The 19,866-nt window shown below is 48.7% G+C and overlaps 1 protein-coding gene across 7 annotated transcripts in view; it reads left to right on the top strand.

The window, feature by feature from the left end:
- The window catches only part of AGAP1 (ArfGAP with GTPase domain, ankyrin repeat and PH domain 1), a 557,152-nt gene that overhangs the window by 224,031 nt on the left and 313,255 nt on the right, over positions 1-19,866 (top strand). For all 7 annotated transcript variants that reach the window (XM_060015879.1, XM_060015878.1, XM_060015876.1 and 4 more), the window contains one exon: positions 420-554. In XM_060015879.1, the coding sequence (XP_059871862.1) occupies positions 420-554 (135 nt within the window). The remainder of the gene's footprint in view (positions 1-419; positions 555-19,866) is intronic.

Here is a 19,866-nt window from a genome sequence, read left to right as displayed (position 1 = left end):
CCTAGAACCGGGCCAGGCACCCAACAGGGCTCCATGAGCGCGTGTCCAGCGGGCAGATGGAGGGCGTGCGTTCCCCGGGTGCTGTGTGCCGGGGTTGCCACACGTAGCGACCGTGTGGTTTTCCTTGTTAAAGCATTGTCCTCTGGAGCCACACTGAACTCGCACCCTTTCCTTCCGGTCTTCGGGGACATTCTTTCATTTCATATTCAGAAGCAGGATCCTCTGAAACGCCTGATCGTTGTGGTGTCTGGGATGATTATGTTGGAGATAAACGGTGTTTTGAAAACTCCAGGTCCTGAAAAGAATCCCAGCAGTGCTGAGCGTGGGGCAGGTTTTGAGCTCCTGGGGGCCGTGAGTGGTGGGACGTCCCCAGGCCGCTCGTGGTCACCATGTCGCCGCTTCTTGTCGGTCTGTTGCAGATGCCATCAGCTCCACCAACCCGCGGGTCATCGACGACGCCAGGGCGCGGAAGCTCTCCAGCGACCTCAAGAGGTGCACGTACTACGAGACGTGCGCCACGTACGGGCTGAACGTGGAGAGGGTCTTCCAGGACGGTAAATACTCGTGCTGTGCCTGCAGCATCCATTCACCTCACACCGGTCACTGGTCCACGCGGATGACGTGACCCCGAGCGCTCCCTACAGGGAGGGGGACCCTCAGCCCCGGGTCGCGTTCAGGGGGTGCGCTGAGCGTCCACCCTGAAACAGTCCTGTGTGTACCATTGGTGACCTCTTTCTGCACAGGATGAAGCATTTCTCAAATGGTTATTTACGCACAGGACGTGTCATACGTACACACGCATCATTTCTGCTTCACTGTAGGTGCTCACTGTTTATTCAGCCCCATTTTAAAAAAAAAGGTTTAAATATTTCATGCTGGGTTTGGAGGAGAGAAAGCAGAAAAGAGAGAGAGTCAAGTTTGGCCAGAAGTAAGTACGCCTTAGGGCCGCTGGCTGGAAGTGAGCGCCAGCATTTGGGAATTGTGTCTTTGCCTCCTTCTTGATCCCTCACCTCCAGGACAGCCACCCCTCAGGTGGGAAATTCTCCTGGTGGAGCAGAGGTCCCCCCCGTACACAACTGTGATGGCAGACGTCAGGCCTGGAGGGCGGGGGAGAGAGCAGGTGGGGATGAGAGGGAGGCGGGGGGGTGGGGTCTGTAGCGGGGAAGGTGGTCTTTGGTCTAGTGGGGTCGGGGAGGGTCTGGGGTAGGTTAGCATCAAAGACGCGGGAGAAGGATGCTCCCGGCAGAGGGTTCTGTTTCTGATGGGCGTCATGGGAATCCTAGGCCCCCTCCTCTTCTGGGTTAATCTGGTTTAGACCTACCTCTGCATCCCCAGCTCTGTGCCGGGGCTTGTTGGGGGCTGAGCAGGGCAGCCAGGCTCGGTCTCCTTGGAGGCCGCCCTTGCTCCTGGGGTCGTGGAGGCCTTGCCCTGGGGAGACTGTTAATGCCAGGAAGAGTAGTAATGATGGGGTGCTCCCAGCACTTCCCCAAACCGGGCAGGTTATGCTTTTTTTTAAATGTCCAAACGAGCTTTCAGAGAAAGTTATAGGAATTGCACACTCTCGCCATTTTATTAAATTTCAAAGATTGTGTCCATTTTTTAACTTTGCATTTTCTTCCACTTTCCTTAGCAGCCAGTTCCTTTTCTAAGCTTGCCATCTCTTTCCTCTTATCCGCCTCCCGGATAATTATCAGCCTTTTCTATCTTTCAGTACATTTATCCTATTTAGTCCCTATACGTCACATTCCCCTCCCAGCTCAGCCCCCAGTCCCCAGGGCTCTGCGCCCCCTTTGTCCTTTACCGCACATTTACGTGGGCCTCCTCGGGCCCTGCCCACCCGTGCTCGGGAGCAGACCCCACTTAAAAGCCGTTCAGGGCCAGTATCTGCAGCCCTTGAACGTTAGTGACACCGTGAAGGATGACGCAAGGAAGCCTGTGGGGCTCTCCCGAGCGGTGGGCTCCAGTGGGCGAGGTCGCCGTTTGCCCCAATAGTGGAAACCCCTGTGATGGTTAAAGTGGAGTATTAACAGATGAAAGGTCTGCAAACTAGGGCCCAGGGGCCAAACCTGGCCAACAGCCTGTTTCTATAAACAGACTTTTCTGTTTACAGGCTGCGGGAGGGGTGGGCTGGGCTGCTCTTGGGTGTTGCCACAGAGTTGAGTGGTTCCAGCGGGACCTTTTGGCCAAGAAAGCCTGAGATACTCTGTGGCCTTTTACAGAAAGTCTGCCCATCCCTGACGTAGAGGATTGGCATGTAGTTGTGTGGATGATTTTCTTCTCCACAGTGATTGCTTTCCTTGTACGTTGATGGAGGTTTGCAAATGTGAACTTCCCATAAATAAATGAACTCCTCCTACACATAGTAAACTAACTAGTGCTCAGGGATGACGAGGTATGGAGCTTCCCTGCCCAGCACCCAGGGGATCCGAGGCAGTGGGCAGGGGCCAGTGTGCAGGGGCTGCTTCCCTGTCATCCTCAAGCTGGGAGCTGGCAAGGGGAGCGTGAGGAAGGACCTTTCCGAAAGTCATTGGTTAAAATACCAGTGTTTCCTTGCTGTGACGGCTCCTCAGTGATTCCACAGGTGAACCATATTACACTCCAAGTGTGAGCTTTCACAGGCTTGCGAGATTTCCAGAACATTTTGTTATTACTTTAGAAACGATACAGTCCCATTGAGTATTTGGATTGTACAAAGTCTGCATGATACTGCAACTTCTGTGACTGTTGTGATTTTATTCTTAAAATATTTCTATTTACGTGAAGGTTAAGTTTCTAAAATAAGATTGCGGTTACTCTGCATATTTTCTGTGGTAATTAGATGGTAAACCTTTTTATTTGTTAATCGTAAACTCATGAATTGTTACTGGTGAAAGTAGTGGCTCACCGAATGGGGAATATACTCAGTACTTGGAAATCATTAGCAATAACCATCCATTTTAATCTTCAAGGGAAGAAAAGAAAAAAAAACCAACTTGGAAGGTTTATAGCTAAAGAACTCAGGGCTCAGAAAGGTCAGGTACCTTGACCACAGGTACTCGCGTGGATTGGACCCCAGTCTTGGGAGCCGGGAACCTAGAGCCTTAACCATTTTGTCACTAAAACAGAGCATCTGGGTCCTGCCCACATACCCGGGGCAGGCTGGGGGCAGGGTACACTCACTGCACAGGTTCACTGCCCACTCACGGGCTGGGTATATCTGGGTTTCTTTTTTTGACTTGAGGGCTTTCTCTATGCCCTAGGGCTTACTTTTATTTGTGTACTTTTTATATCTTTGCATGGTAGAAAAATTTTTTAAAAAGCATGTGACTTCTGTGTAACCATTAGCTTATCGATCAAAGAAGCATCCAGACCCGGTGTGTTACCCCAGCTCCGACCTCCCCCTGCTCTTGCAGGCCGAGCTCCCGATCGACTGGCTGCCCAGCTCTGCTTTGTACGAGACCAGGGGCCTTAGTCTTTGCTTCTCTAAGTGTCCTAACACAGAAGACAGAATGTGAAAATAGTGGAGAAACAGGATGGTTTTGCTGGTGTCGTCACATATCTCCTGGAAGGTGATTCAGGAGGGAGGTTCTCTGTTCGCTTCTCGGTATCAGGAGGAAGCGAAGCAGGTTGGTTGTTGCGTTCGTTCATTCATTCCCTTAGTTGAGCCCCAGCCTTCCTCATGCCTGGAAGCACAGTCAGGGCCCCCGTCCTGGTGAAGTGAAAGTCCAGCAGGGAAGATAAACTTAGAACAGTCACCCAGAAATGCAGGCGACATCTTGCCTGGGGGCGGAGAAGAGGTAGTGCCGGACTAGGGTGCTTTCCGTCGCCCCTGCTTGACAGCCTGGGGTCACCCTCTGCTTCTTAGTTTGTGTAGCTTGTGGAGAAGAAAGATCTGGCCTGCACAGGGGCTTCCTGTAAGTCAGATTCGCCTTTTGAGAATTAATACACTCGTTGCTTTTTACTTAATCTGGGCAGCTGAAGCTGGCTTGGGGCCTGGTTGCCCATCTGTTTGTCTGGGTTCCCCGAAGGGCCCTCGGGGCGTTCTGGGGCCCTGTGGGCTGCCCGGGGCCCACCCCATGTCTCTCAGTCCCGTTCTGTGCTGTTTTGTTTGCCCCTGGCATGTCTGGGAGAGGAACTGCAGGCTGTTGTATTTTTAATATTACAGTGACTTCTGTGTTTGGCATTCAGTGTTTTGAAAGTCCCTGGTCATTTGTCCAGATTAGGGCCTGGATACATGCAGAAACAGGATTGCAGCAAATAAAGTTCATTCTCGGCAGGTATCGTTTCTCTGGTGCTGTAATTTTTTTTTTCTTCCTTTTTCTTAAAAAAAGAAAAGTGTCACTTTCTATAAAGGAACCAGGTTTGAGTGGCCAGAGCCCTTGCAGTGAGCACGTCTTTCATGGTGTTCTAGTTCAGCCTCTGGGCAGGTAAAGGAAGGTGGTGTTGCTGGTGGGAGTTTTCAAGCGAGACGTTCAGTGATGAGCTAAAATAAACACGGCTTAACGACAAAAGTGAATTCTTCCCTCAGAAGACCAAGCAGAGCTTAAAGGTAGTGAAAAGTCATTGGTGTGGGTGGTGAAAGTGCCCCTTGGAGGGTTACATGCGCCGTCTTGGGGGCAAGAAAGTCTTCACGATAGAGCAGCCATGATTTTAGTTTCCTGGGGTTGGGTTTTGGAAATTGTGGATTTTAGTCACTCTTTGAACACTTTTAAATATCTCACCTTATATCGGGTGTCCGTGTTTGTAGCTTGTCTTGCCGAGAGTGGCAGTGGTGTGTCATGGACGTGTGATGAGCATAGTGATTTGTGTCACAGAACAGTTATCTCAGCCTAGGGATGAGGGAGGATCCGTTTGTTTGTTTTGGCGTTTCGTGGAAGAGAGCTGATGGACCTCTAAGATTTTGGCGGTATATTTTATAATCTTTAAATTATGGCATCTGGCTTGCATATTTTAAAGATCTCTGATACCTAAAGAAGAGTGGCTTCCCTTTATACGGAATGTGACGTAGAACCAGCTGGTGGTACAGAACACCATCTTGTCTTTCCCTTATCTAAGCTGCTTTATGCCCTTCCCCTCCCTCCTTCCCTCCCCCGCCCCCAGCATGAGTTGATGCAGATTTCTGTGAATCGTAAACAGTATTGTTTTACGTATAGGATGTTGTGTTATCCCTCCCAGCATCAGTTGTACGCAGAATTTAATATTCTTGCACATACATTCTAAAGTTGCAGTCATTTGTTAAATCCTGACTCAGAGCATCCTATTGTACACATTAAGGCATACTCCCCACTAAAGGTTTAACTTCTTAAGCTTCTATTCACTGAACAGTAGGAAACCTACCTGCAAGATTCTGCTCTGACAGTAATTGGTGGACCAGCTCAAGATCCGTATAGACCAAGATGTAGACGCATTGCAGATTGCCATCCTGCTTCATTCCGCCCAGGGCTGCTGGATTTTGTCGCTGGGTTGTTTGTCAGGGGTGGTTCCGTCATCTCACGTGGGAGACCTTCTGCTCTAGGACGGGTCTGCTTTATTTATATCAACAGAAACGATTTAGTTTTAGGTACGTGTGGTTGGCAAAGCTGGGCAGTGGCATTTGAAGGTCGCTGTCTGCCTCTTGCTAGACCTTCTGCTTTACTGAGGGTTCCCTCCAGCTGTCCTGGGGGTGGACGTTTATCTATAGCAGCCCCCCTCCTAGGAAGACTCACGGCAGTCTTGCGACACCATCACCCAGCTCTTTCTTTCTTTCTTTTTTTTATTTTTATTGGGGTATAGTTGCTTTACAGTGTTACGTTAGTTTCTGCTGTACAACGAAGTGAATCAGCTCTGTGTATACGTACATCCCTATATCCCCTCCCTCTTGGACCTCCCTCCCACCCCGCCTCCCGGTCCCACCCATCCGGGTCACCACAGAGCACCTAGCTGAGCTCCCTGCGCTATACAGCAGGTTCCCCTCAGCTATCTGTTCTATACACGGTGGTGTATATATGTCAATCCCAATCTCCCAGTTCATCCCACCCCAGCTCTTCAGATGTGTGCTGCAGTCAACATTCTGGAAAATGCTTTCGCAGAAGCTGTTCTACTTGGGTTTCACGCCTGCTGGGGGTCAGCTCCCTCATGCCGAGGCCCGAGCCCCGAGAGATCGCACACCTGCCCGGGTCCCGTGGTGCCGCACGCAGCGTCAGTGTGCTTTCCAGCCTTTGCTTCCAAAGACTGAAACCCTGATGTACAGAGAATCCCCTTTCACGTGAAACGTCTGCAGCTGCTTGGCCCTAATTACAGGAGTGTCCAGTACAGGGGTAGCTGTGTTAATGAGCCCAGTTGGTGGAACCTAATTGCATGTGTTAGGGCATCATTAAGTGTAAGCAGTCTTCTGGGCTTTTCTCCCCAGTGTGGCATCATCTGGCACCGTTTTGGGTTTTTTTTTTTTTTTTTTTTTTTTGCGGTACGCGGGCCTCTCACTGCTGTGGCTTCTCCCGTTGCGGAGCACAGGCTCCGGACGCGCAGGCTCAGTGGCCATGGCTCACGGGCCCAGCCGCTCCGCGGCATATGGGATCTTCCTGGACCGGGGCACGAACCCGCGTCCCCTGCATCGGCAGGCGGACTCTCAACCACTGCGCCGCCAGGGAGGCCCCATCTGGCACCGTCTTGTCTTGCTTACATCACAGTCTTCTGTTCCTCCTGCTGAGGGATGTGTCAGGCCTATTCCATTCTTTCCTGGAACCAGCTTACTTTTCACCGGCGGGGTGGCCTATGTTGTTATCTGTAGTGTTGCTGTTGTTTTTCTCCTATTTTTATTATGTTAGAGATCAGATTGGAGCCAATTTATTGTTATTTATATATATGTTTTCTTTTCCAAAAGAGTACTTTCAAAGATAAGATTTTTCATGTTCAAAAGCAAGCCATGTGTGTCCATTTGGCATTTAATATATACTGAAAAGGTGAACTAAGTCATTAAGTGTCATTGAGTATCTGTTAATATGTATTTTTTATCATTTATGATGATGACTAATGTTTATGTCGCAGTTTAAGCTAAGGGCTTACTGTGTAAGGTAGTAGATCTTACGAGGCCTGACTTGTAGTGGGGGGCCACGTTCTCTGAGCGGTTGGCTTCCTGAAGTCACATCGTTCGGCTGGTGTTGGGCCCGTGTGTCCGTTTCCTGTTTTCACTGCACCTCTGTGCCCATCACTGTCACTGTGCCCACACCCACCCCGCCCACTCTCACTGCCCTCTTTGCAGTGGAAAGTTGTATGCGCAGGACTTCCTGGGACAGATGGTTGGTTAGTGTGTATTAGGATGGGGCAAAAAAGGTTCAGCTGCTTAAATTACACTTTTTAAAGGTTTTTACTAGTTTAAAACTTCCCAAGAACAGGGATGACGTGAAAAAAGTTACCTACCTAAGTCTTACGTAGCACTCACGTGGTGATGCTAAGGTGGGGGACAAAAGAAAAGGAAAACAGTCATCAGGTTCCTCTCAAGTTAACTGGTTAAGTCTTACAAGGCGGTCTTCACCCTGGTTTTGCAGCTGCCCTGATGTCATCATTAACCACAGGTGTCTTTGGCTGTCACTGCCTGGTAGCTTTTAACATGGTCTCATTCCCTGGAAATTAGAATCTGCAAGTTGTTTCCAAAAAAGCCATACCTGGCCCATCGCGGATCATCTCTCACCAAACTGAAAATATCCCGAGCGCTAAGTAGACTTTTGATGAGCCTGTGAGTGGAGGGGGCGTGGAGTGATTAGGGATGTGTAGGCTTGGGGAGGTGGTTCTCCTTGTGCTGTAACCCTCGTGTATGTTTGGGTGAGGAAGTGTGTAAATGATTTATAGTAACTATTTTTATGAAACATGACATTGTCAGTACCGCTTATATATGCATTTTCAAATGCAGTGAATTTCTTAACCAGGGAAGCTTTCTCTGTAACAGAGTTAAATCACACATCGAAGTAATGAATGAATGCCAGAAGTAACATAGCAACACTTGGTGTAGTAAACTGTATTCTCAGAGGAAACAAAAACAAAAGAAAAACAGAAGAACTTTTGAGTTACTTTACTGTTCTTAGAAAAAAATCTTTGAGCTCAAAAGTTCTTAGGGGTGGGGAGCCCGGTGCGTGTGGCACGTGATCTGCAACCAGGTCTTCCAAACACGGTGAACAGGTAGGGAATGTATCAAGGTGAGACCAGTGACTGGGCTGCACTGAGCAATCCGGGGCTGAGAGGTGATGAACCTTGAATAACTCAAGTGTTTTAAAACATGATTATTGTCACCAGTATGAAATCAGCTCGTTCCTCATTTGGAGTCTCTTTGCTTAGAAGTTGCCCTTTTTAAGAATTTATCTCCCATCATGTTCAGTGGACCCAGAGGTCCACTGATAATTCCTTTCAAAGAGGAATTATCTCCTTGGAATATTGACTGATTTGCTTAAAATCACTTACCCAAAATGACAATTTTTAGGTAGGGGGGAATTTCTAAATTATCAGTGTGGTTCATACTCCACAGACTGCAGGTACTGGCCTTAACATAACAATACGGAATCAGGTGTGAAATGATAATTCTTAAACTGGTTTCTGATGTGAGTAGAAGGAACCATTACAAGGAGAGGCATTTTAATTCTTTTAAAAAATAACATAGAAGTCATCTGAAAATCTTTATCAAGATTGATGATACTATAAACAGCGAGAGACAGTGAGCCACCTTCTATCTCATGGTGTCGTGGGATGTTGTGTTGATAGAGGCTTGGATCTTCCCTGGCATTTTCTTACCCTGAGCCTGGACTTGTCATGCTGTGCTTCCCCTGGGAGCATTGAGTGGGTCCCAGTGTTCGTGTAAGTGCACAGAAATGCCTGAGTTAACTCTCACACTACCAACACGAGGCCATTAAACACACTGTTAGTAAATGTGCTGTGTTTTGATTTTCGCGTTAAGAGCCTATCTTTTGCTCAGAGAATTAATTGTATCAGTGCCATAGAAAATGGTTCTTTCAATACTTTGCCGCGCTGTGGCATCAGAGCTGTGTTTTGCCCCAGGATTCCTCTTAATGACTTCAGCCAGCTTGAATTAGCTTGATGTATCATTAATGCATACAAATGGCTTTTATTTTTGTTCCTAATCAGTTCTTAATGCCACGGCATTCTGCTCTTTCTAATGTTTTTAAGATGATTAAACGGTGATGTATTTTTTGACCTATTTAACCCTCCACAGAGTCTCTGATCAAACGAATATGAAGATGTTACTTAATTAGGATAGTGAGAGATTGTTACGATCTGTAGCTGATGTTTCCAAGTTATTTTGGAGTCTTCTGTTTATTTTATAACATTTTTTTCCCTTATAGGACATAGCCAGATTTTTTTTCATTGAAGTGTGGCTGATTTACAATGTTGTTTAATTTCTGCAAAGTGATTCAGTTATATATGTATTCAGTTATATATATATATATTCGGTTATATGTATACACACACACACTTTTCTTTATGTTCTTTTCCATTATGGCTTATCATAGGATATTGAATATAGTTCCCTGTGCTATACAGAAGGACCTTGTTGTTTATCGATTCTGTATATAATAGCTCACATCTGCTAATCCCAACCTCCCCCTCCATCCCTCCCCCCACTGCCCTCCCCCTTGGCAACCACAAGTCTGTTTTCTGACATAGCCAGATTTTGAGTAACCTATACTCATTGAGGAACTACCCACTACCCACTAGGTTAGCAGCACCAAATTGGTTCTGTTCGTGAAAGACAAAAGTAATCCTCAAAGGAGGTTGACTTTTAGTTAGTTGTGAGATGCTCTCATACGAGAAAGCATAGCTTCTCTCCGTGGACTTGGGTGTTTTTTACATGCCGCTCGCCAGGTGAACCTGGCCGGACACTGGCTCCAAGAGTGAGTGGGGGAGCCAGGGTTGGAGCAGATGGTGGGTCCCCCAAAGACCAGGCTCTGGAGTCTGGGGCTGGTTTGTGCATTTAGTGCAGAGCCATTGGACATTTTGTGAGGAGGGGAATGATGCATTAGCACCTCTGTCAGCGATCATCCCTGATTTGGGGAAAAGTAAACTGTGAAAAGTGGATTGTAAGTTTGTCTACAAGAGACACGGATGTAAAAACTTTGATGAGTAAGTTGGGTTTTGTGAGACTTGCCAAAGAAAAGAGAGAGATGGTTTTTAAAGGTTATGAAATATGGAAATAAATACCACCCGGAAGACCCCCGCCCGCTGGCTATTATCATTAAGGCCTGGGAAGGGGGCTGTACACGGACGCCCATGCGTTTGAAAAATGGATTCTCGGGCATTCTGCTTCACAACCTTTTTCACAGAAATACTTTTTCTACAAAATAGTTTCTGATTTTTACACTGCCTTCCTTGAGTGGCTGTGACAACTTTTTGGCCCCGTCCTCTGTTAGACACTTTGTGACCCGCTCCCTCCATTTATTTGTTGTTTTAGAATTAATGCTTCAGTGGTTGGCTCTTTGCCTAAAGCTGCATCTCCACCCGTTATCATTTCTTTTCCTTTTTTTTGCGGTACGCGGGCCTCTCACTGCTGTGGCCTCTCCCGCTGCGGAGCACAGGCTCCGGACGCACAGGCCCAGCAGCCATGGCTCACGGGCCCAGCCGCTCCGCGGCATGTGGGATCTTCCCGGACCGGGGCACGAACCCGTGTCCCCTGCATCGGCAGGCAGACTCTGAACCACTGCGCCACCAGGGAAGCCCCCCATTATCATTTCTTTAGGACACACCTCCAGACTTGAGACTGCTGGTCAGCGACTTGCATAGCTTTAAAGCTTTTGGTCCTTGTGGTTTGATAGCCTTAACCTTCTGGGGAGTCTGTATCGACTCAGGTTTCCTCCGTCAGGTGTCCTTTTTCTGCACTCTGGCCACTGTGGATATTTTCATTTTAAAAGTGCTTATTGTTTATAGACAAAATAATCATAACTTCTGGTTTTTTCCAAATATTACTTTCAGTAGGTCTGTCCCTTAATTTAAAAAAAGCTTATTTGTTAGGAGGTAGCAGCCATTTTCTTGGCTGGGATGATACGTGGGGAGCAGGGGGTCCTTGCTGCTCTCACAGACATGCCCTCTCGGGTGTACCAGGTGGGTTCCCTGAGCACCCAGCTCCCCAGAGGGCAGCCGGGCCCAGAGCCTGGTCCCCAGGGCCTGGTCCCCAGAGCCGTGCAGAGCTGTGACTTCGGCAGCTGGGTGTCAGAGGTGCAGTGTTCCCTCAGACTTTCTCACCAGCGCTGCCTGTGTCACCGTGGGAGACAGACCCCCGGTGTGAAGTGACCTCTGAGGGAAGCAGAGGGAACACCCAGGTCCTTGGATTTGGTCCTGCCCCTCGTTTCCTTGCAGGGACGGGGCTGCAGAGCAGGGCAGCCGCGGGGCAGGTCCCTGGGCTGCCATTCTGGGTCCTCCTCCTGGGGTTGGGCTTGGAACTTCATCTCGACCCATGTTTCCCAGATGCTCGAAGCACATCCTCCCTTTGGGGGAACATAAAACTCTTATTTCATTATCAAGTGTCTGAAATGTCAAAATTTGCGAACCCACAGGAGTCACTGCTATGAACACGGAAGAAAGCAGACGTAAGCATGTGCTCTTTTCACACCGTGTCCTGGGCACCTGTGTCAGCCGCCGGGAGCACAGGTGGTGCTGCCTGATTTTCTGTCTCTGCAGGTCTCCCAAGTGCTGCCGTGTTCAGTCACATGCCCTTCAGTGGGTGCACATGGGACCTGCAAGCCTGTACTTAACTATGTGATTAACAAACAGCAGTCAGCCCTAAAAGAAAAGAGAACCTGAGGCATGTTCGTCGGGAGTGGTCTGGCCAGCCAGCCTGTCACCCGGCCCCAGGTGCCACCCCCTTAGAGGGCTGTGCGGCTCTTTCGCTTGTGCGTGTCTCTGTCTGCAGGGGACGCTGCGACCCGACCCTGGCCAGCTGTGCTCCACGTGCAGCCATAGTTGAAGGAGGAATGTTTTGTCTGTGGACTTTGGCATTTCGGGAAACTCCCTCATAATTAACTTGGTGTGTAAACCAAATGAAAAAATACTGAGCGCCAGTGCAGTTGCCTAGATGTTAGGGAGCACTCCCATCCATGCACCAGGATTTCAATATTAAATGAAGTACCCAGGTGTCTCCTGAATTTAAATTCATTTCTTGCCTGACCTGCGGGCTTGTAGAATTTCACGTCCGGAAGGACCTGAGACGCTGTCCCGCTCAACCGCTCACTTTACCAACGAGCAGGCGGGGTCCCTGGGGCCGGTTCCGCCAGGGAGGAAGCTTAGTAGCAAAGCAGAAGCTAGAAATTTGATCTGCGTCTCTTGCCTGCACAGTTCTACCTTTGTCCTGAAAATGTTATACTCAAAAGCCGCTGGTTACATTTTAAACCTGGTAGTGAACGAAAATGCCCTTTAAGCGATCATTATTTTTGATACAGTGTGTAAGGCCATTTCACCAGTGAGGGATGTCGGCTTAGATGCAGTGCTGTAGTTATAAATTATAATATTTCGGATAAACTGTCTAATGAAAACACATTCACACAGACTGTTGTCTTTATGTGATAGAATATGTGCGTCATAGAAGGAGACCTGTGACAGGGTCTCTGAGATTCAATGAAAATATAGCAAAAGGAAAGTACTCAATTTTGTAATTTAGTAAGATGCCACTAGGGGGCATCGGAAGAGCTCGTAAGGATGATTCTCACATATTTTTAACTTTTGCTGTCACTGTGCGGAATACAGACGTAATAAAACGAACACTCTGGTTTAAGAGGCCATTTAGACCTGTAGTAAGATACACTCCATAAAGTGTGTGAAGTTACTGGATCAGCAGTGCACGAACGCAGAAGTAACGTTTCATTCACTCATTGGAATGGGGAGGAGAATAAAATAAAAAGAGATGAAATGATGTAGTCTGTGGTTAAAGGGACCCAGATCCCCTTTTCCTAATTTTGCCTCTCGTGTAACTTTAGAGAAGAATCAATGAAAGTTTGGCAAACTAGTCTTATTTTTTAATACAGTATAATAAATGGATTTATTTAGTCCGCCATTCTCTTTGAACAGAAGCCACCAAGAGTTCCGTCAGCCTGAGTGACAGCCCAGGCTCCCCACTTTAGGGTCTGCACCCTTGATGGGAAGGCAGGCGGTGGAGCACAGGCCGCGCTCTCACCAGCGCCCGGGCCAAGCAGGTGTCTGGGGTGGAGCCCTGGCCATCAGCTTCCCTGCGCAGCCAGCTGTTGCCTCTCCCTGTTTTGGGGAGACTGTGGGCTCTTCATGCTGCCTGGTACTTAGTGATGAGACAAACAACAGTCAGACTGACATCCCCGGGCAGGAGGGACAGAGTGGATCAGTTTGGGGAAACACGGATGTCCTTTTCTGCACAGGAGAGCACCATTACTGAGAGTGGTCAGGTGCCGAGTGGTTGGTTTCTAGGCACCTGAAGTGTTGAGGACCCTTCCGGAGAGCTGGCACTTGTGGCCTCTTCTGTGGACCAGCAGTGACGGGCTGGGGGCGCGCAGGAGAGGAAGGAGTCTCTGATAGAGACTGCACTTGCCTTGGGCGCATCTTTTAGTTTCTCGAGACGTGGTGTTTTGTTTTCTTTTTTGTTTTGTTCTGTTAGTTCTTTTCCCCCTAAGGTGGATCGCTTCTCCCTGTTACTTTCCATTTATTTGTATTTTGCTCTCACCCTTTATTTTCTCCCACTGCATCGTTTCCATTAGACACTGTAGCATCTCAGCTCAGAAAATTTTCAGTTTCTTTATTTGGAAAAGGGGACTAATTACACGTTTGGTACTTCCAGTGAGAAGTATATCAAGTCACAGCCTCTTCTATATAGATTTTTTTTTATAGGTTATTTACAAATGGAGTGTTTAGAATTTATAAGAAAATATAATTTGGAGAGTTCTACAGTTTTCAGTCCTTGGAATAGTGGGAACAGGACAGGGTATTTTGAGCAAGAAGTTAGGTAGAAGTGGGGTAAATTCCTCCACATGAGGCGTAAGAGCCCCTCTGGGAGGGCAGCTTTCACGGACTTTCTTTTAGAGCCAGAGACTGTTTTACCAGCCCCTGCAAATGAGAGCATTAGAGGGAGGGCGTGTGGAGGTGGGGCAGTGGCCCCAGGTGCAGGTGTTTCCACTGAATTCAATACACACTTTGTGCGTTAAACCACTCACAGGGCACCAGCGTGGGTCCACAGGCCCTGCAGAAAGTGAGCCTGGCTCAGGAGCGAGCGGGGGATGCACACACGCTGGCTCGAGGGTCGGCGGGCGGTGGACAGTGTCCTGGGAACCCTCGTATTCTGAGCAGGGGCTGCAGGGGGCCAGGCTCCAGCTCAGCCAGAGGAGCCGGCTGAATCTTTCCTTGTTGGCGTTGCCTGATGAAGTTCTTCTGGAAGAAGGAAGGCCACTGCTAGAGGAGTTTGAAGAACAGTGATCTCATAAATACATCCCTGATGATGGAAATCCTCAACGAATACCCTGATGAATCGAGTAATTCAAGATAAATGTGGGTGAAAATGCCCATAAAATCAGATCCGACACTGAGCAGAGCAGGGGCTCCTTTCCTGGACACCTTGCTTTCCCGGGCGTCTCCCTCCTCGGGGCCCTTTGGGAGTGCCCGTCCTTTGTCTCCTGCCCTTTCTCCCTAAATGGTCCTTGGAGAAATGCAGTTAGTTGGGCAGGTCACACTATTGTGTGCTACAGGGACAGTTAGGAGGCCGTTGAAGAAATGAGATGATAGCCAGAGGAAATCACTCAGCGTGATATGCCATTAACTTACTTGCTATAAATATGATGGCTAAAATAAGGAGGGAGAGTGGAAAAGAGCCAATCCCATGAGTAAGCCTCAGGTGCGGCTGACCCCGCCCACCTGGCCAGGTAACAGTGGGGAAGCGGAGCTCATTGTTCTTAGTTTTGCTGCTGGTCAGGGTGCGCGAAGCCCAGGCTCCCTGAGTGAGTCTTGCACTGGGGGTGGGCGTGTGTCCCTTGGCCGCACCCTTTCCCTGGAGTTTTGCTTTTCAGAGTCCGGGTTCACATCCATTTACTCGAAAATACACATGTATATTTCATGTGTTACCTATTTCTGTGTATTTACACGTTCGTGTTGTTCCGGTTAGGATAACACTTGTTTGTAAAAACACACAAAACTGTTAACAAAGCCAATTAAAATCACCTGTGATCCCACCGCCTCGCGATCAACATTTTATTGTTATGTCCATCTAGTCAGTCTAGTCGTTCAATACTTTTAAAACAAAATTGGCATTTTATTCTATATCCTTGTTAATAACCTGCTTTAAAAAGACCTGGGAATGGTTTCTGCGTTAATTTCCACTGTGTCTTTATGACTTCACAGCATTCCTTTCTATGCTGGCATCTGCCAGCCTGGATTCAGCAACCCTGGAGACAGAAGGCTCGTCTGGAGACTCACCTTCTCTAGATCCTTTCCCTAAATATCTCGAGTGCCCCGCTCCTGCTCACAGCATCTGAGGTTCTGACCATTAAATCAGGCACCATCAGCTGTGACGTTCCCAGCCCTGCCTGGGAGAGGTGCTTGCGGGGGGCGGGCGGGAGGTCCGGGTGGGCAGCTGCATCTCACGGTGCCTGTGACATTAGCCTGTCGGGGCCCCCCTCCTGCATCTCTGATCACCAGTGAACTGTGGTTACAAATGGGCCTCCAGGTAGGTAGACTGGAAGAAGAGAGTCTGTCTCTTTGGTGTGTAGATTCCTCTTGGGAAATAAAGGAATCGATACCATTAAATACACTGGACAAAAATTATACAGGACCAGATAGGCTCATTTTATGGACCCCTTTCTTTCTGGCAAATGACCCAAACTAAGCCACATTTTATAAAGATCTATTCCTAGATCTCATGTATTCATTTGTCCAAATACAAATCCTTCTAAAAAAAAGTTAAAAGCTTAAATTGAAGGACAAGTGGTCATTTCAGAATTTTATTAAAACTAATTAGAAAAGCTGGTGGATGTGGGGGAAAAGCATGCCTTAGGTGGACTTCCCTCATCAGTGTTAGGAAAATGGCGCTTGAAGTGACGGGTTCCAAAGCTGAGGAATGTCTGAGCCACAGCCTGAGATGGTGTGGTTGGCGGAAGAATGGCCCCCCCGAAGATGTGCACGTGCTAATCCCTGGAACCTGTGGGTGTACCTTAAGAGGCACAAAGGGTTTTACAGGTGTGGTTAAGTGTCTTCGGATGGGCCCGTGGATGTTCTGGTCGGGCCCTGAAAGCAGTTGCATTTACCTTGTAAGGGGGAGGCACGGATTTGAGTGCATGCGCAGGGGAGGTGACGCGTGAGGATGGAGCGGAGGGGGTCGAAGGCGGAGTGAGTCGAAGGCGGAGTGATGCAGCCACGAGCCAAGGCACGCCAGCGGCCACCCGTAGCTGGGGAAGCAAGAAACAGGTTCTCCCTGGAGCCTCTGGAGAGAGCACAGCCCTGCCAGCACCTTGATTTCAGCCAAGCAATACGGATGTGGGACTCTCGGCCTCCAGAGCTGTGAGAGAACCTGTTTCTGCCGATTCCAAGCCGTCTGTTCTGCGGGGATGTGCTAGGGCAGCCCTAGGAAGCTCCTGTAGGCGGAAATGGGCCGGGTGACTCGAGAAGGCAGGAGGAAAGTCCGTGTCTCAGCTGTGCCTGCCGTGGTGATGCAGGAGCCTGGGAAAGGGGGCTGAGGGAGCTGCCCGGGGCTCAGATGCCCACCGGGCACGTGCACACCCGGAAGCAGAGGCACCACCAGAAGCCGGTGCACGCGACATGGCTTTCTGCAGCCAGGAGGACGTGGGGCTCGTGAAGAGTGTGACAAGGACAGGAGTGGCTCTAAGTGGGGTTGAGGGCGAGAAGGCAGGACTCTGATGGGTGGAGCGGGTGACCGCGTGCTCGCCGGTGACCAGAGGCAGCAGAGCGCTCTGGTCTGCTGTCTGGTCTTCCCAGGGGAGTGATCCCAGCCTGCAGGGGCCCGAGCAGGCTCAGGCCGGGGCCAGGTGGTCAGACTGCTGGCGTTTTCCAGCAGTTCTGAAGGCCCCCGAGATCAGGGCTGCTTTACCTTAATTCTTGCTTCCCACTCCTTACCCCACTCCACCCTTCCGTCTCTCACCAGCTCGCCAGTGACCTTCTTGCCTAAATCCAGTGGCCACTTTCAGTGCTCATCCCTCCCTCACCCGTCGACCTTTCCTTCTGTGACACCTGCCACCCCTCCTGGAGCAACAACCCTCCCTCCACCTCTCCCCAGCCTCTTTCGTCCATGGAATGTACTGAGACCCCATCCTCGGCCACTGCATCTTCTCTCTCTTCGGTCCACAGCCCAAACCCATTCCATTGATTCAACTGATATAGTTTATGCACAAGAAGCTGCATTGGTACTTCTGCCAGGCACCTGTGAGAAATGGTGCCGAGACCCACCATTGGCATTGGCCCCTGTTGACCTCCATCAGCGTTTATTGAGTGCAGTGTGTGTACATGAGCACGCTCACTGCGTGACGCTGGATTCCTGTCCGTCGCCTGGAGGTGCCACAGTAACCCCAGGTCCACGTGACGCTGACCGGCCACGGTGGGTCCTAGCCAGAAGCTACATGTTCAGCCTTAGCAGTGCCTGGCAGTTGGTGTGTCCCAACTAGCCTTTTCAGAACCGGGAAAGGCATGCTTAAAACCATGCATCTGATTTGGGAGTTTGTAGACGACTAGAAAAGTATTTGAATATGAGTGAGTCCAGGGTTCAGAATATTTTCCTTTCTTAGTTTTATTACATTTTGCATTTTATTGTTCAGCAGCCCTTCTACCTGTTTCAAAATAACAGGGAATTAAAGCGATGCATCCAGGGTTTAGAAAACAAACCACAGAACTCCGGTGGAATTATTGAACTATTCTATTTAGAAGGTGGCTGAAGTAAATGGAACATCTAAAAGCCCAGATGTTGCTTATAACTTTGCTCATGATGAGACAGGCTGAGCCATCACTAATGACATGAGACACCGAGAAACTCCGATTTCTCTCGACGAGAAATTCCTGCTTAATCCCGTAAAGACAGCTGTATTGAATCGCTACCCGCCGATAGGCTTGGGAATTCAACAGGTAGTGAATTATAATCTCAGATGTTCCTGAGTCAATTACCAAGAAACCATTGCCCCTGGGTGGCCCGGGGATGGATGCTGGGCTGGACCACAGAACACTGGGCTCCATCTTCATCTTCCCGCCGTACGTGACAGTTCAGCATCTCGCTTCCTCAGCTTACCCACCTGTGGAGTGGGGACATTGTTCCCATTATTGCTTCCCTGTAGGGGGCGGCCAAAATAACTGAAATGTGTCTGTGGCTAGCTCGGGAGGATTTTGAAAAAGAATACCTAGCGAAGAAGTAGCAGAAGGCCTCCCAGGGATGCGAGCTGGTCCCTCTCTGCCCTCAGGGAGGTCTCGGAGCCCTTCTGGGGTTGGCGCTTGTGCCTCACCCGTCCAGGAAAGGTGTTGAGACGGCTCTGTCCAGTTCCACCTGGATGTAGGCCAGAATGCACTGAGTCTCCTGTAACAACCTCTCCCCCTCTGTGTTCTGGACGCAGATTAACTCACCATAAATTTTAGTTCTTTTAAATAACACCGACTCATTCATTAAAGAACGGTTCTTGAGGACCTGTTAAGTGAATTGCTCGGTTAGTCACATTCTCCCCTATTAAAGGGGTGCGGTGGCAGGGGGAGGGGCGTCTCTCTGGGTAACCACAGTGTATCTACTAATTAACTGAGTCCTCCTGGTTGCCTTTCTTGTCCTCACACCTAAAAAAATGAATTCCTTCTTGAAAATATTACCAAAATTCACTGAAGAGTTTTTTTCTTTCTGCTTAAGATGACCACCCCTTTATCCCACCTGCTGGTCATTTCCACCAATCGCTTCTTTTCTAGGATTCTTAGCAAAAATGGCATCAAGAGATAGTACGTAGTCACTAGTTACTACTTGAACAAAAGCTAAATTTCTTAGTCTTGCCCGTTCTGATATATTCTGCAATTAAACATGAAGACCTTTGAGCTTCTTTGTATTAAGTTTTGAAAAGAAAATTCAATTAATAGATACCTTTTGTCAGGATGTTACAGACATCCCCCGCCCCTGAATGTGGCATATGTCTAATTAAGAACCCATGGCTGGAAAATCCACAAAACAGCACTACATCCACCCCTGTTTTTAAGGGTCCTTAGTACTGTTACCTCCTTCTTTGGGTGAGGAGACAGGTGTCTGCGGACGGAGGGCCTGTAACTAAAGTGTAAATGGTACGGCTGAGACGTGGACGCACGTCTCTCCTGTTTTCAGAAACGACAGTGTCTGGAGGACCTCGTGCTCCCCTCAAAACATCGCCTCAAAACTCTCCCACATCAGCGTGGATTTGGGCATGATGAGTAGGCGATGAGAAAATGCGAATAAAACATCACAACCTTTGTGTGTACAGCCTAAAAAATTGCTGATCGTAAAGCGAGCAGCGATTGAGAAATGTAGCATTTAAAATGGAAATAACGCCAGGGCTGGAAGTGGAGCCCGGTGTAAATGCAGTAATTAAAATAGTTGTCAGGTGACTCCCAATTACCTTTGCTCCAGCAAGCTGCCTTTATCTTTATGGCGGTGCTCGGGTTCCAATCAGAGCTTTCAAATGAACTTATTTTGGTATTTTCGGTGAAGTCTCAGAAAACAGATGGTTCTAAAGTAATTACCGTTTTTCATCTTGGGAAAGAGAAGATGAGAGAGATGCGTGGGCAGCGGGAGGGAAACCCTAATGAGATGCTCTGAATCGTGGGCTGGGCCATTCATTCCCTCCATTCGCTCAGGTGCCCTGGGCTTGTCCCTGGGCCACAAAAACAAGGCCACCTGCACCTTGATAAGGGTACAGTTCAAATGTACGCGTCAGTAGGGAAGATTTAGAACTTCCTTCTGAG

Source organism: Delphinus delphis, chromosome 7 (genome assembly GCF_949987515.2).
Source record: "Delphinus delphis chromosome 7, mDelDel1.2, whole genome shotgun sequence".
Lineage (NCBI taxonomy): Eukaryota > Metazoa > Chordata > Mammalia > Artiodactyla > Delphinidae > Delphinus > Delphinus delphis.
Note: the sequence above shows the minus strand (reverse complement) of the source record. Positions and strands in the feature narration are given on the sequence as shown.